The sequence below is a fragment of the Giraffa tippelskirchi genome, chromosome 7 (assembly GCF_054371585.1).
Source record: "Giraffa tippelskirchi isolate mGirTip1 chromosome 7, T2T-mGirTip1v1.2.pri, whole genome shotgun sequence".
NCBI classification, from domain to species: domain Eukaryota; kingdom Metazoa; phylum Chordata; class Mammalia; order Artiodactyla; family Giraffidae; genus Giraffa; species Giraffa tippelskirchi.
The window spans coordinates 131,522,407-131,539,897 of record NC_137281.1 but is presented as its reverse complement, the minus strand read 5'-3'; the positions used below and the strand labels follow the sequence as shown (position 1 = coordinate 131,539,897).

General features: G+C 37.9%; 1 protein-coding gene across 48 annotated transcripts in view; it reads right to left on the bottom strand.

Moving 5' to 3' along the window:
- Positions 1 to 17,491, bottom strand: part of KIAA0586 (KIAA0586 ortholog) — a 196,956-nt gene that overhangs the window by 65,287 nt on the left and 114,178 nt on the right. For 24 of the 48 annotated variants that reach the window (XM_081509624.1, XM_081509617.1, XM_081509645.1 and 21 more), the window contains 2 exons: positions 17,300 to 17,365; positions 10,005 to 10,346 (listed from right to left, as the gene is read on the bottom strand). The exons of 7 other annotated variants lie outside the window; for them this stretch is intronic. In XM_081509624.1, coding sequence (XP_081365750.1) covers positions 10,195 to 10,346; positions 17,300 to 17,365 — 218 coding nt within the window. In that variant the 3' untranslated portion in view covers positions 10,005 to 10,194. Of the gene's footprint in view, positions 1 to 10,004; positions 10,347 to 17,299; positions 17,366 to 17,491 lie in introns of those variants that run through there. 17 more of the 48 variants (XM_081509625.1, XM_081509641.1, XM_081509651.1 and 14 more) reach the window with 1 other exon arrangement.

Below are 17,491 nucleotides of genomic sequence, written 5' to 3'. Positions count from 1 at the left end.
AGATGGGAGGCTCATTCCCTATGGATTCCAAAGTTACTGAAAGCTTTCATCAAAGCCCTTTTAAAAGCAAAAGGTAAGGGAGGGAGGTGGTTAGTTGTTGCAAACTTCCTGGTGTCAGATCCTTTGTTCTTGAAGTCGGGTCATGGTCAGGTAACGATGTCCTGTAAATCTCTACCAAAGGAATGTTATTCTCTGTCATGACAAGAAAGGGCAAGTCCCAAGGCACAACTTCCACCCTCCAGGTCCCAGTCCTGGCTAAGAGGAGGCAAAGCTCAGTTGGCAGCTCCTTCAGGACCAGGTCTCCAGATTCTGTCCACCTGTCATCTCTGAGGGAGCCAGGTGCCCAGGACCCAACTGGCATTCAGGCTCCCCAGGCTGCTTGTATGGTAGGGATCGGTCCCATAGGCTGCATCCCAAATGGCCACTGCTATTAGGTCGCAAAGACCAGGATGGGGGAGAGGCTCACTGCTGCCTCAAGGCCTGGGCCAAGGCTAGTGGGTGGCCTCTAAAGCCCTGCAGGACACAGCCCCCAGTCTGTTCTCTGGGGCCCCGAGCTCACCCACTGTCCCAGGGCGGGGTGAACTGGAGGGCCTTCGGGAGAAGGCTGGGATCCACTCTTACCTCACTCTCCACCTCCCGACTACCACTCCACCGTTGTCTGACCAGCTAACTCTCGCTGCTTGACAGTTGGTGGCTTCTGGGTGGTCCCACTGCTGTGCTGTCCAATGGCTGAGCAGGACCACTAAGGGTTGCTCATTGACAACTGGTTGCCAGTGGGTGGGGCCCACTGAGGCACCGACCAATGGCTGAGAAGAACCCATTGCCTGGTAACAGAACTCTGCAGGATTCCTCTCCTTACATAAAAACTGTACTGTCTATGCAGGAAAGGTAGAAAGAATAAATGAGACACTGAAGCTAAACTGTCCTAATCAGGGGTTAGCAAACCAAAGCCCATGGGACAAATCTGGCCTACAGACTGTTTTCAGATGGTCCACAAGCTTAAAAAAAAATGTTTCCTACATATTTTAAACACTTGCTTAAAAAAAAAAAAAAAGGAGAAAGAAAAGAATATGAAATATATGACAGAGATCAGATAGATCATATTTGGCCTACATAAAGTTTTACTATCTGGCCTTTTACTGAAAAAACTTGCTGACTCTAGTTTTAAACAAGTGGCAGCTCTTAATCTGCCTTAGTTTAACGTATCATCACTACTGTTAATGGCCACATGATCCCTTGCTCAGAGCTCACCCAGATTTTTTCATAGGACACCATTACAGGATGTCCCATGTGATTGGTAATAATGCCTCTAATCACTCTATTTTGTTGCATGAGGATCTAGCTGAAAACTGTGAGAAGTCAATCAAGTATACTATCTTATCCTCAACATGCACAAGCCACCTTTCTAAGGAGACATCATCCCCACCTTTTATACTTCCTAGCTCAGTGATCAGGTTGACTGGAAAAGATATCAGTGTGTATTAAATTGTACAAATGGCCACAAATTCTTCCGATCCCATTTGCCTGCTCCTGTGCATATGACTAATCTGATCTAGCTAATCTGATCACACAGACCACAGCCTTGTCTATCTCAATGAAACTAAGCCATGCCATGTGGGGCCACCCAAGACGGATGGGTCATGGTGGAGAGGTCTGACAGAATGTGGTCCACTGGAGAAGGGCATGGCAAACCACTTTAGTATTCTTGCCTTGAGAACCCCATGAACAGTATGAAAAGGCAAAAAGATAGGACACTGAAAAATGAATTCCCCAGGTCAGTAGGTGCCCAATATGCTAATGGAGATCAGTGGAGAAATAACTCCAGAAAGAATGATGGGATGGAGCCAAAGCAAAAACGATACCCAGCTGTGGATGCGACTGGTGATAGAAACAAAGTCCGATGCTGTAAAGAGCAATATTGCATAGGAACCTGGAATGTTAGGTCCATGAATCAAAGCAAATTGGAAGTGGTCAAACAGGATATGGCAAGAGTGAATGTCGACATTCTAGGAATCAGCGAACTAAGATGGACTGGAATGGGTGAATTTAACTCAGATGACCATTATATCTACTACTGTGGGCAAGAATCCCTTAGAAGAAATGGAGTAGCCATCATGGTCAACAAAAGAATCCGAAAGGCAGTACTTGGATGCAATCTCAGAAATGACAGAATGATCTCTGTTCATTTCCAAGGCAAACCATTCAATATCACAGTAATCCAAGTCTATGCCCCAACCAGTAACACCGAAGAAGCTGAAGTTGAACGGTTCTATAAAGACCTACAAGACCTTCTAGAACTAACACCCAAAAAAGATGTCCTTTCCATTATAGGGGACTGGAATGCAAAAGTAGGAAGTCAAGAAACACCTGGCGTAACAGGCAAATTTGGCCTTGGAGTACAGAATGAAGCAGGGCAAAGGCTAATAGAGTTTTGCCAAGAGAACGCACTGGTAATAGCAAACACCCTATTCCAACAACACAAGAGAAGACTCTACACGTGGACATCACCAGCTGGTCAACACCAAAATCAGATTGATTGTATTCTTTGCAGCCAAAGATGGAGAAGCTCTATACAGTCAGCAAAAACAAGACCGGGAGCAGACTGTGGCTCAGATCATGAACTGCTTATTGCCAAATTCAGACTTAAATTGAAGAAAGTAGGGAAAACCACTAGTCCATTAGGTATGACCTAGATCAAATCCCTTACGAGTATACAGTGGAAGTGACAAACAGATTTAAGGGACTAGATCTGATAGACAGAGTGCCTGATGAACTATGGACAGAGGTTCGTGACATTGTACAGGAGACAGGGATCAAGACAATCCCCATGGAAAAGTAACGCAAAAAAGCAAAATGGCTGTCTGAGGAGGCCTTACAGATAGCTGGGAAGAGAAGAGAAGCAAAAAGCAAAGGAGAAAAGGAAAGATATTCCCATCTGAATGCAGAGTTCCAACGAATAGCAAGGAGAGATAAGAAAGCCTTCCTCAGCGATCAATGCAAAGAAATAAGAGGAAAACAAGAGATTGGGAAAGACTAGAGATCTCTTCAAGAAAATTAGAGATACCAAAGGAACATTTCATGCAAAGATATGCTCGAAAAAGGACAGAAATGGTATGGACCTAACAGAAGCAGAAGATATTAAGAAGAGGTGGCAAGAATACACAGAAGACCTGTACAAAAAAGATCTTCACTACCCAGATAATCACGATGGTGTGATCACTCACCTAGAGCCAGACATCCTGGAATGTGAAGTCAAGTGGGCCTTAGAAAGCATCACTACGAACAAAGCTAGTGGAGGTGATGGAATTCCAGTTGAGCTATTTCAAATCCTCAAAGGTGATGCTGTGAAAGTGCTGCACTCGATATGCCAGCAAATTTGGAATACTCAGCAGTGGCCACAGGACTGGAAAAGGTCAGTTTTCATTTCAATCCCAAAGAAAGACAATGCCAAAGAATGCTCAAACTACCGCACAATTGCCCTCATTTCACATGCTAGTAAAGTAATGCTCAAAATTCTCCAAGCCAGGCTTCAGCAATATGTGAACCGTGAACTTCCAGATGCTCAAGCTGGTTTTAGAAAAGGCAGAGGAACCAGAGATCAAATTGCCAACATCCGCTGGATCATCGAAAAAGCAAGCAAGTTCCAGAAAAACATCTATTTCTGCTTTATTGACTATGCCAAAGCCTTTGACTGTGTGGATCACAATAAACTGTGGAAAATTCTGAAAGAGATGGGAATACCAGACCATCTGACCTGTCTCTTGAGAAACCTGTATGCAGGTCAGGAAGCAACAGTTAGAACTGGACATGGAGCAACAGACTGGTTCCAAATAGGAAAAGGAGTATGTCAAGGCTGTATATTGTCACCCTGCTTATTTAACTTATATGCAGAGTACATCATGAGAAACGCTGGGTTGGAAGAAACACAAGCTGGAATCAAGATTGCCGGGAGAAATATCAGTAACCTCAGATATGCGGATGACACCACCCTTATGGCAGAAAGTGAAGAACTAAAGAGCCTCTTGATGAAGGTGAAAGAGGAGAGTGAAAAAGTTGGCTTAAAGCTCAACGTTCAGAAAACTAAGATCATGGCATCTGGTCCCATCACTTCATGGGAAATAGATGGGGAAACAGTGTCAGACTTTATTTTTTTGGGCTCCAAGATCACTGCTGATGGTGACTGCAGCCATGAAATTAAAAGACGCTTACTCCTTGGAAGGAAGGTTATGGCCAACCTAGATAGCATATTTAAAAGCAGAGACATTACTTTGCCAACAAAAGTCCATCTAGTCAAGGCTATGGTTTTTCCAGTGGTCATGTATGGATGTGAGATTTGGACGGTGAAGAAAGCTGAGTGCCGAAGAACTGATGCTTTTGAACTGTGGTGTTGGAGAAGACTCTTGAGAGTCCCTTGGACTGCAAGGAGATCCAATCAATCCATCCTAAAAGAGATCAATCCTGGGTGTTCATTGGAAGGACTGATGTTGAAGCTGAAACTCCAATACTTTGGCCACCTCATGCGAAGAGTTCACTCATTGGAAAAGACCCTAATGCTGGGTAGGATAGGGGGCGGGAGGAGAAGGGGACGACAGAGGATGAGATGGTTGGATGGCATAACCGACTCGATGGACATGGGTTTGGGTAGACTCCAGGAGTTGGTGATGGACAGAGAGGCCTGGCGTGCTGCAATTCATGGGGTCGCAAAGAGTCGGACACGACTGAGTGACTGAACTGCACTGAACTGAACTGCATATGACTGTAGTTCTTTCCATGAGGAGATGGGAGTCTACTCTATTCTTTGAGTCTGGCCTTGGACATGATTTGCTTTGGCCAACAAAAGCATTATTAACAACATGACACAAACAGAGGCTTGAAATCTGCTTGCACATTGGAGCTTACCCTCTCTTGCTGCTCTTAGGAACTCTCAACCAATATCAATTGAATGAGCTTGCTAGCCTGCTAGCTGTTCTCTTCCCTGGTAGCTCAGCTGGTAAAGAATCCACCTGCAATGCAAGAGACTCCAGTTTGATTCCTGGGTTGGGAAGATCTGCTAGATGATGGGCCCAGTGACCTCCACTGTCCTGCAACTGCCAGACATGTGAATGAGACCATCAAGTATCAGTGGACTATAAATGCATGTGTTGTAAGGCCAGACAATACCATGAGGAACAGAGCAGAGCAAAGCTATCCCAGTCGATCCCAGCCAAACAACTCATCCACAGAATCATGAATAAATAAATGGTTGTTTTAAGCCACCTGGTTTTGGAAGTGTTTTGTTTTGTAGAAAATGTTAAGTGATATAGATGCAAAAATGTTTGAAATTATGAAAAGGAGCCATTTCAGGTCCTCTTGACAGCAGCTACAACAGTCCACCCAGGGTGCTACATGTCATAATGAAAATAAACTTCAAACTCAGACCAATGCACATTCACTCCCATGACTGACTGCAAGCTGATGCTAACCAAAGAAGCCTCCAGAAGCAGATGGCCTTGAGGCACAAACAGGTTACTGGAGACCTTCTGATCAAGTAGACAAGTTGAGAAGTGTAAACTCCATTCAAGACAATGAAACAAAACTAGAATTTTGTTATAGCCAATCAAACCGACTGCCCTCCTCCTAAGACTGTTACCATGTCACTATGGACTATTGCTTTCCTTCTCTGTTTTCTATGACTCTACTTTTCTTCATTTCCCCTTCCCTTTTCTGAAGCAAAATATTCCTCACCTTGTTTTTTCCTTCTTATTGCTATTCTTATAACTGAAGTATAGTTGATTTACAGTGTTTATTTCTGTTATACAGCAAAGTGATTCGATTATACATATATATATATGTGTGTGTGTGTGTATGTGTGTGTGTGTGTATATATATATATATATACACATTCTTTTTCATATTCTTTTCCATTGCAGTTTATCATAGGATATTGAATATAGTTCCCTGTCTTCACTGTGTTTTTAAGAATGAGTCAGACCACGGCCTCTTCTACCAACCTAACATCTTGCTGGACATGTTACCATTTACAACTCCAGGGGTCACTAGAACCATGGTATACCTCTGCTTAACACTAGCAAATAGCCTGTTGAGAACAGGATCTGAACATCTCTATACTTCAGAACATGCAACAATTATCTCCCAACCCAGACATTCAGGCTGGTTATTATAATTATACAGAATTATAAACAGCCAATATTTTACCCAGAGAGAAAAATCACCCCCAATCACCTTTTAAAATACTCCTGTCTATGGTACTTTTCTAACCATGCAAGTATTAAGAAATACAATCAAGGGAAATAAAAATACTTACAAGGCTTACCAAGAAATCCCATTAAACTATCGCAATGGTAGAAATACCTCCTCATTTGATACTTATTTCTAAGGTAACACACTTGTGAAAAATAGAAAAGAAAAATATATCTTTGTTAGGAAAAGCAGGCTATGAAGAGTCAATTGATATAGTTATCATTGTATGTCATGATGATTCAGTGAAAAATACATACACTTTCAACTCTTTACATATAAATCATATCAATTGTGCAGCGCCAGGCCTGTTCTTTATCTGTGACCTCTATGCATACCAAGAGCTATTTCTGGGATTTCTTACCAGCTCCTTTCAAGATTTTAAATCCTGTTCAGTCTCACCATCTGGGTCTCTTCAGAGGTCTCATAGAAGTGACCTCCCAGGAGAAGCTGAAGGAGTCTATTGATTTGCTTGAGGGTTTTTACCTAGGTTAGGGCTCTCTGAATCTAAGAGATGGATCAGTAATATATCCCTTACTAGGGCTGAAATTATTCAATAAGACCATTCACACTAAAAAAAAACACCCCCAAAACCCAAAAAAACAGAAAAAGAACTTTGTTTGCTTTCTTAGTAATTAATGAACCATCAACATAGCTTTACAATATTTATTGGTCTCACCAGGGGACATCTGCACTCTAGCTAATATTTCCTATTGTTTCTAGGTAAACACTTCAGTACAAGAAGAAATAATATCTTTAGAAAGTACAGACAAGGGCTGATTACTCTCAAAGGCTTGACAGTCTTGAGACCTGGAATCTATTTTCCTGACATGGGCTAGGTCAAATAAAAAAACTGACTTCCTGAAATTTTCTGAACTGTAACGATGAGCTTTCTCATTATAAAATTAATTTTTCTCCAGTGCATTCTTAAGAGAGTTTTAAAAACTACTGAACAACTGATGGTAGGTGAGCAAATGGTGATACTACATAAGGAAGAGACAGAATTCTTTGATCAACCTTTATTTTCCAGGAGAGGCAGATGACCAAAGGGAGAGGATGATGAGTCCTGAGATGGTTGCCTAGCCTGGGCCATAAGTAACCACACCACACTCTATGCCCAACATCCTTATAGTTAATTTCTGTTAAACAGATACATAGATGATGTACAGTAGAAAAGAATTTTTTAGTGAGTTTCTTCTTAGCAACACCACAGAAATACCAAGGATTTTATTCTTTATTACTGTTCAAGTTACTCATCTATATGGAAATGATACCCTCAGGCCATTTTTAAAAGCTGTTTCAAAAAATGTTTCAACTACAGAATTACTCTTGGATTAAGGGCAGTAACCCACCACCAACTAAGATGTGCCATTTTATTTATTTTTCAGAAAAATTTTGTTTTTAATAGAAAAACTATAAAAGTGATTTAAATATGTTTAATATTTTAAAATAAAAATTAAGAGACCAGAAATTTGCAAGTGATCAGAAATATACTGATGTAATCATCTTTTGAAAATAAAAACATTTATTCAAGATTCTATTAAAATGCACAAAAAGCAAACTTATTTTAGGATTTAAACCAAAGAAACATTTTAAATACCTGTTACCCTGGCATGTAAGCCCAACAACAGTCTTGATCTTGATAAAGTCTTATTTATTAACAACATGTCTTATAAGTGGTTCATTCCAGAAGTTGGAAATTATAAAATGAAATATAAGATAAAAATTTTAAAGCCCATAACATTAAAGTAATTTACCTTTACACACATAATTTTATTCTAAAAAGTTGAAGGTGGTTGGCAGAAGAATATATATAGAAGCAAACTTGGCCATAAATAATCCTATAAACAAACAAAACACTGATGAAAAGATATGAAACTTTTTTAAGGAAAGCTCAAGGGAATTCCCTGGCAGTCCAGTGATTAGGACTCCACACTTCCACTGCAAGGGGCACAATTTCCATTCTTGGTAGGGGGGCTAAGATCCTGCAAGCCACGTGGTACAAAAACACACAAAGACACACCAAAAAGAAAAAGTAAACCTCAAGTACATATGTAGTGGAATAAATTAAAGATTATACTTCTATTCTAAAACTAGAAAAGGCTAGATTTCTATGGTTAGGATGAAAAAACTGTCAACACTTTTAAATAAAACATGCTTTTACTAAAAAGCAGTTCTAAGAGAGGAGTTTATAGTGACATACGCTTACCTTAGGAAACAAAAAATCTCAAACAACCTAACCTTACACTAAAGGAACTAGAGAAAAAACAACAAACAAAACACAAAATTAGTAGAAAGAAAGAAATCATAAAGATGAGAGCAGAAATAAATGATGTATAGACTAGAAAACCAATAGAGAAGATCAATGAAACAAAAAGTTGGTTCTCTGGAAAGATAAAATTGATAAATCTTTGGACAGACCCATCAGGAAAAACAAAGGAAGGGGTCCAAATCAATAAAATTAGAAAGGAAAAAGAAATTATAACCAACATCACAGAAATACAAAGGACCATAAGAGATTACTACAAGCAACTATACCCCAATAAAATGGGCAACCTAGAAGAAATGGACAAATTCTTAGAAAGGTACAGCCTCCTAAAATTGAACCAGGAAGAAACAGAAAATATGAACAGACCAATTACCAGTACTGAAATTGAGTCAGTAATTTAAAAACTCCCAACAACAGAAGTCCAGGACCAAAAGCCTGCTCCATTTTTTCTCGTCACAACTGTATTTAGAATCCACAGTAAATACACTCATCCTTGATTCCAATTACTCAGCCTCTCTATCGCCTAGCCACTTCATTTCCCTTCTTGGAGACCAAATTAGCTGTTTCTTGTCTAGCCTTCCAAAGTTATTTAATGCATACATAAGTATTATGTAGGTGTGTGTGTATGTACATACATATATTTGGACTGATCCCCATCTCATTTTAAACAATGGTAGCATAACTCACATACTATTTTTCACGTGGCTTTTTGCACTTTAACAATATACCTCAGATATGTGGTATATATAATATATACAATGCAATATTACTCTGCCATAAAAAAGAATGAAACATTGCCATTTGTAGCAATGTGGACAGACCTAGAGAATATTATGTGTAATGAAATATGTCAGAGAGAGAAAGGCATACGTGTGGAATTTTAAAAATAATCAAAATAAACATATATACAAAACAGAAACAAACTCTCAGACATAGAAAACAAAATTGTGGTAATCAAAGGGGACAGGGAAAGGAGGAGGGACAAATTAACAGATATTACTATAGTGTATAAAATAAGCAACAAGGATTCACTGTATAGCAGTGGGAATTATACCCAATATCTTATAATAACCTATAATGGAATATAATCTGCAAAAATACTGGATCACTATGCTGTACACCTGAAAATAACATAATGAGTCAACTATACCTTCATTTTTCTATTCAACTATATTCATTTTCTAAAACTGAAAAAAACCCAACAGATCTCAAAGATAATTCCATATCAACACATAAACATTTTAAAATTCTTTTCTGTGACACCTAGTATTCTATTGTACTCACACTTTTTCAATTAATTCCTTATTGAGAGGCATTAGATTGGTACCAATTATTTGCTCTTATAAAAAATTAGTGATGAGTAACACTGAGCAACTTAATTTCACAACTAAGTACAAATAATTATATCTGTAGAGTAAATTTTTAGAGATCAAAAGTTATGCCCTTTCCACTACTCCATAGCTGCCTTAGGACTCTAAGAAATAACACAGACTCACGATGATATCCATTTATTTTATTTAAAAATGTTACCTAAATACCCAAATTACACTTTCCACTTCAATAAAAATTTTAAAATCGTTTTTCTGAATATGTTGAAGGACCAAAATAGCCTGAGAGATGGCTTTATGCCAGAGGAAAATGACCTCAAAACCAGTAGCACAAGTATTGTACTGGCTCTCACTTCGCATTCAGAAGGTATCTGCTCCTGAGGATTCCGTGTCCCCCTGGACAGTGCCAATGCTCAGAGACTGAGAGCAGTCTTCCAGGTTCACTGAGGGTACTGTCACAGACATCTTGGCAGGTGATGTCTGAGAAGTGAAGAGTGGAACCGCTTTACCACCTGCAAAACGAGAAACTCATTCAGCTAAACGAGTGTACCTGAGTACTTACGTGCCTTGAAACTTTCCCAAATAATACTGAGGATCAAAAAGAGAATTGCTTTTGGGATAAATTCTTTTCTCAAGGTGCTCAGATCTTGTCAGGGAGATAAATACTGGGGATCAAAAAGAGAAGTGCATTTGGGATAAATTCTTTTCTCAAGGTGCTCAGATCTTGTCAGAGAGATAAAATCACCCTTCTTTCCATACCCACTCCCAGACAATTAGAGACAATATTTCATAAGTATATGTTATGATCTGAATGTTTATGTCTCCCCAAAATTTATATGTTGAAATCCTAATGCCTAGTGTGGTGGTATTAAAAAGTGTGACCTTTGGGAGGTGCTTAGGTCAAGAGATTGGAGCCCTCATATACAAGATTAGTGCCTTTATGAGAGGCCCCAGAGAGCTTGCCAGCCCCTTCCACCATGTGAGGACACAGGAACCAGGAAGAGGTGCCTGGATCTTGGGATGACCAGCCTCCAGAACTGTGAGAAATAAATTTCTGTTGTCTAAAAGCCACTCAGTCTACAGTATTTTGTTATAGTAGCCCGAATGGACTAAGACAGGATACAAGTGCCCAAAGTCATGTTATAGATGATAAATGGTAGGTAAGACCAAGTAGGGAGGCAGTTTGAAATGAAGAATTCATTAATGTGTTTAAAAAGAAAAAAAAAACAAACAGAGTTGACTACATATGTATATCTATCTGCCTGTAGCCTAATTCACTCCTCTAAATTTAAAAAGCACATTGCCTAAGAATATAAAGAATGCCAATGTGGTACTGTTTAAGACCACAAAAACCCTCATTTCCAATTTCATGGATTTACCATATATACTTAATAATAAGCATCTTAAAGGCAAATCATCTTAAATAATCTTAAAGATATCTCTGAGTCAAGAGTCATTGTAATTGACTTTACAATTACAAGAGTCTTGACTTTACAATTTACACGAGTCTTTAAAATAGTTTCCACAGTAAAAAGTGAAATTTTCCATCAGACTTTTATAGGGACCACAGTAAAAGAAGTCAGTTTTGGAGATTTCAATGATGACTCAATCACAGCTGTCCAAGATAATCAAAATATTTGTAAAAGATTCCTTTCATATTATGATGTCTAACAATGATTATTTTAACATTATCATTCCTGTTTATTACTTACATCAATTTCTTTTTTTTTTCCATAAAAGAGGAAAGGGAAATAAGATTTGGTATCATTATATCATATCATAAACTAATGTACCAGCATACTCCTCTAAGAAGAAAGCAATTCTTATGTCATTTTAAATAGAATAAGTATTTTAAATAGGAAAAGAATTCTTGAAATCTGGCTCTGTTAGGACATGATAAAAATTAAAATTAAGAAACAATAAGAACTTTAAAAAAAAATCATAGTACATAAGCATTTAGATATTCTGACATTTTACAAAGTAATGATGTAGAATACTCAAGTAACCAAGAGTAGTATCCAAGACCAGAGTTTACCTTGTCAATAAAGCAAAAACCAACACAGGGTACAACTAAGGCTTGAGAACAAATTAATGGTCAACCTGTAAATTTAAATACTATCTTTCCTCAATTAAGAAAAAATTTCATTCCTTCCATTACTCACATATCTGTCAAAAACTACACTGTTACCAGACATTCTTCTTTTCTCTGTTATCCAATTTCACAAAACTGCTTTACATGTGCCTTTATTTTCTACTCTGAGCATTAGATTACCGATTAGATTGATCAATGATGTAACAACAGCTGTAACTGGCTTTTTTTTGGACCTTGAAGAAGTTCCCAAGTCTCAAGGAACATATTAAATTCAATTATTATAAAGTTATGTTAATTCTTGTAATTACTATCTTACATTTATACAGCAATTAAAATTTTGCAAAAATCTTTTCCATATCATCTTATCTCATCCTGATAGTAATTCTGGAAGAAAGACAAGGTAAAGGTAACTGAGGCAGGGAGATATCAGAGTGGGCCTTTCCAGATGCATATGCTCACTAACTAAACATCTGTAAAAGTCTATTGTATGTGTGGAGCTAAGATGGTGTTAAGAAGATACACAGGTGAAAAAGAAACAGTCCTCATCTTGAAGAAGCTTAAAACCTATCAGTGGAAGTAAACATGTAGAGGAATACTTGGTTTAAGTTAAGTGAAAGCAACAATTGAGCTACGGCTTGAAAGATGTGGGAGGCAATGAAGGAAATAACAAAATAAGTGATAACAGAAAAGAAAGAAGGATCAAGAAAAGTGAATAAAGAGAAAACAGAGGAACACAAAAGGGAAATGTTAGATAAGAAGGAGATCCTAAAGTGAAGAGCCACACAAGGTAAGAGATGGTTTTCAAGAAAGAGTCTAGTATAATTCATCTAATTTATATTCATCTCTTTCTGCCTAATACCAAATACGTTAACTACCCACATAAAAACCACTGTTTTTAAGGTGGTTGAGAGAAATTCCACTTTAGAAGTGGTATGTAATGGTAGGGGCACCTAAAGAGAGGAGCGGTGATAAAGTTTCAAGCACAAATCCCTTTATGATTGGTCAATCTGGGACCCAAATGAAGTCTATTGTTCAGTCACCTGGGAATGGTCCCATCCAGACTGTCAGTAAGGCTTTCATGTGGGAAGGAGTAAAAGGGGAAGGGGAGGAATAAGAACATGGATTCTGTGACACGGCAGAGCTGGGCACATCCACTCAACAACTATCAACTGAGCACCTACTATGTTCTAGAACAGGCACTGTTCTAGACTCTGGAGATTTTGAAGAAGAGAAAAGCTCTAATCTCACTGATATCATATCTCAGATAGGTATAAAGAGCAAATGACAAACAAATAAGGAAACAGACATATACTATGTCAGGTTGTGATGAGTGCTATAGTGGTAAAGAACCCACTCACCAACGCAGAAGACGTAAGAGACCCAGGTTCAATCCCTGGGGAGGAAAGATCCCCCGGAGGAGGAAATGGAAACCCACTCCAGTATTCTTGCCTGGGAAATCCCAAGGACAGAAGAGCTGGAGGGCTACAGGCCATGGAATTGCAAAGAGTTGGACATGATTGAAGCGACTTAGTACAAGAGGAAGAATGAGTGTTGAGGGACTTTGAAAAAGTTACATAATTTTCAAAACCCTTGTTTCCTCACCTACATAATATAGGTAAGAGTACCTACCTCCAAGGGTTTAGTGAGGATTAAATGGGATAATGTATATAAATAATGATAATGATAATGTATATAAAGTATTTTGAATAGTGCTGGCACACAGAAAGCACTTAACACAGATTAGCACTTGCTTTTTAAGAAGCTGGAAAGAAACTATCCTAAGAGGCAATGACTCTTAGGGTTGGCTGCAAAAAGTAGGTCAATTTATGAGAGAGGGATAAGAATGTGTCACTGAAATACACTAAGGAAAAAACCCCACAGTTCTAGAGGGCCTCCAAATAATTATGCTAATTTTAACTCTAGTAATTGTGTTTTTAATCAATGAATTATACAAATAAAATGTATCTACTGCTAACTGCTAAGTCACTTCAGTTGTGTCCGACTCTGCGTGACCCCATAGACAGCAGCCCAACAGGCTCCCCCGTCCCTGGGATTCTCCAGGCAAGAACACTGGAGTGGGTTGCCATTTCCTTCTCCAATGCATGAAAGTGAAAAGTGAAAGTGAAGTCGCTCAGTCGTCTCCGACTCCTAGCGACCCCATGGACTGCAGCCTACCAGGCTCCTCCATCCATGGGATTTTCCAAGCAAAAGTAATGGAGTGGGGTGCCATTGCCTTCTCCGAAAAAGCACATACAACAAACCCCAAACGTAAGAAATAAGGACTATCCTACTACTGGATAATTTACTAAAGTCACTCTAGTACTCTAAAAGCTGAAGAGTTTAATACTATATGGTAAAAGCTTGTTATAAGGCAAAGGTATTGATAACATCTAATTTTTTAGGGACACATGTTGGTACTGGCCCTAAATCTGTTGCTAATGATCTGTAAACTCCCAAGGCCTGAATTTCAATCCCCAAGACAGGGGTTGGTAATTCTGGCCTGCCATCTGTTTTTGAAAGGCCCTCAAGCTTAGAATGGTTGAGGGAAATTTTCTTCCTTCGTTGAAAAGTTTATGAAAAATTTTGAAATCAAAAATGTATCTAAAGGGTTTGTTAATGTACATTTTGGAAAGATTTTTTGAAGTGCTCATTTATACAAGCAAAATCACAGTTTTAGAACTTTAAAAGAGAACTTTTTAGGCTGGAAACATTTTTTAAAAAGCATCACTGTTAACAGGCAAAAAGTGTAACATTCATATCCAGTTATGGTCCTCACAGAGTTTAATTTTTTTAAGAAAAGACATAATATCTTAATAAATCATCATAAAAGCAAACATAAAATTTCTACCTCTATTAATGTAGTTTGATGGTTTCAAAGCTTGACTTTTTAAATTTCCACAGTCATGTCATTACTCTATGATGTAATTGTTTCAACAGCTGTTTTCAGATTTGTTTTAAAAAAAGGAAAACTATTCCCTGATTCCGTGGGTAGGCAGTACGTCATTTAACCTGGCATGCATTTAAGCTGGAGGTGTCACTGAGCGAGACCATGTATTGAAGAGTCCTAAGACAGGCTTTAATATACTTTTTTAGACATTTGAAATTCAATTTTTTGCTTTAAAAGTATTTAAAATTCATAAGGAAACTCTGTTTTCTCTTATCTTCTTATAAGACTAATGAACAGAAAATCTGAAACTAATTTATTCTAATAAAGCAATAATGCAGGATTTTTAAGGTCCATTTCAGGATTTGCCTATATATCATATGTGTATTGTTTTTAAAAATACATATATATAACTTTCTAAAAGCTTTTTAGGTTTAGATAATCCATTTCATCAATAGGTTTTACATTCTGACTCTAATCTTCAAACAGTCAGTAACCCATTATTATGTCTCTGTTATTTGCAAACTGAGAGGAATCCAAACAAAGCATTCTCTCCTAAAACAGCACGAGACAAGAAGAGAAAAGAAGAAAAAAATTCCTCAGTAACTTCACAGAAGAATGCAGCACCGGACACTCTTCACTTGGATTCAGTAACTGCATGTGGCATAAGCTACATAAATAAAGTTATGGGATTCTTCTATGAGTAGATGAATAGATGGTACAGTGACTTTACATTGTTTGGATTTGGGTATTTCTTTGTGCATTATCAGAATGGGTTTCTTATAAACTCATTTAAAAATAAAATGAAAAAGGAAACAAAACCTGTAATAATCTTAACTCAAGTACATGAAGGATCTTAACCTAAAGTCCAAGGATGGGTGATCATGGATCTATGAATACCCTGAAATCATACGTAAATTACTTTCATAGGAAATACTTTCATATTTATATGTATTCATATAAATACAGTCTGGAAGAGAGTCAGGTAGTCATAGCTATCAGTGTCTCTCAGGGGTCTGCAGACCCTAAACACTTAAGAACATGTGCAGATGAAGCACATTCTCTGGGTTGTTTTTCCACCCACAGTGGTGAAATACATGGGTTCCTACTTAGCAGCAGCAGCAGCAGCAGCAGCAGCTCCTGTGCACTGTTGATGCCTTAGTCTCAGGATGGCAACTCCACTGCAGCACTTAGGAAATTGCACTGCAATTATTTACATGTCTGTAACTTCCTTTGGACAATATATTCCTTAAAAGCATGGACTGTGACTCATATTATTATTATTTGTTTGAAGGTCTACTGCTCCTATTAAATGTGCCCTATGAGCAAAGCAACTTTGTCTTGTTTACCTCTGTATTCTACAAAGTTGCAGCACAATGCTAGTACATGCTGGGCCTTAAAATGATTGCTGGACCATGCTGATTTGTTTCTGCCTAGACAGTCTGTGGCTCCTCATGGCTAACAGCTTGCTTAGATTCATGTTGGCCAGATCTTGTCTTTAAGATTAGCCCTGAGTTCCAGCAACAAAGTTGCTTCCCAGCTGTCTATGAAAATGTTACAGTATTTCAGCTGTGCTTTATTGAGTTCTTGAAGCATTTTTCCTGTCCACTCTGGGCTCATCTACTCTTGCTTAAGTTCCTTGCTTAAGCAGCTGCTAAACTATCCTGCTGTATTCAGTTCTCCTCACATACTTAACCCAGCCCTGCAGATTTTGCAATCATAGCTTCCGTGCTTGAGAATAAATACTACAAGTTTTGATGAAGATGATGTCTGGTCATTTGATGTTAAGTACATAGTATGAAAAATTAAATTTGCCTCTGCTTCACAGAATTAGTCACTATTAAACATTTCTTTCCTTACTTTCATGTTTAAAAGTGATTTAAAATGTTTTATAGTCTCATCCCAAAATGTGTTTTAGACATATAATTCCTATTACATTTTTTAAGTTTACTATTGCTTCTGTTTTTTAAATGAGTTGACAAATGCTTATTTTTATATTTATAATTCAAGATAAAAATACAGCAGTTCCTATAGAAAGAATAAATGCATCAGCACCTGTAAAAACAACTCCAAATCTTTTTTTCTCCAAAAGCAATAGCTAATGTGAAAGATTTGTTTCTTCTTATGCCAGGTTCCAGCTGCTTCACTTTGTTTAAAACTGACTTCAAAGTTTAAACAGTGTCCTGTCCCAACAAATAACCTCCCCCAGATGGAATTATCTGGAGTACTAGCCTCGGTGCTCTGAATACCACACCTGCAGCCTTTTAATACAACATTTTATAAACTTTCATAGAGGAAATGATAGATTTTTTGGTCCCCTAACTTTTGGAGAGTTGAGTGTAGTGTATGAAGGGAATTTTTTACTTGGGATGAATTTGGAGATATTTACAAGAATAAAAAATTGCAATTATTGTTTCTACTGTGTTGATTATTATGAGAGAAAGAAGGAAATGAAAAAAAATTGAAACGTTTCAAGTAAAAAATCTTACCTGTAAATAAAGATGCAAGGTACAGACTGGGCTCAATTTGTGTCTGATCTGTATCACCTGGTGAAGCTACAGTTAAAAAATTTTTTTCATAAGAAAATCAGTGAAGCATAGAAATAATCATGGTTTCTTCCACTAAAAAAAAAAAAAACACCTACAAACCAAATGCACTTTTACAGTTAGTTTCATAAAACC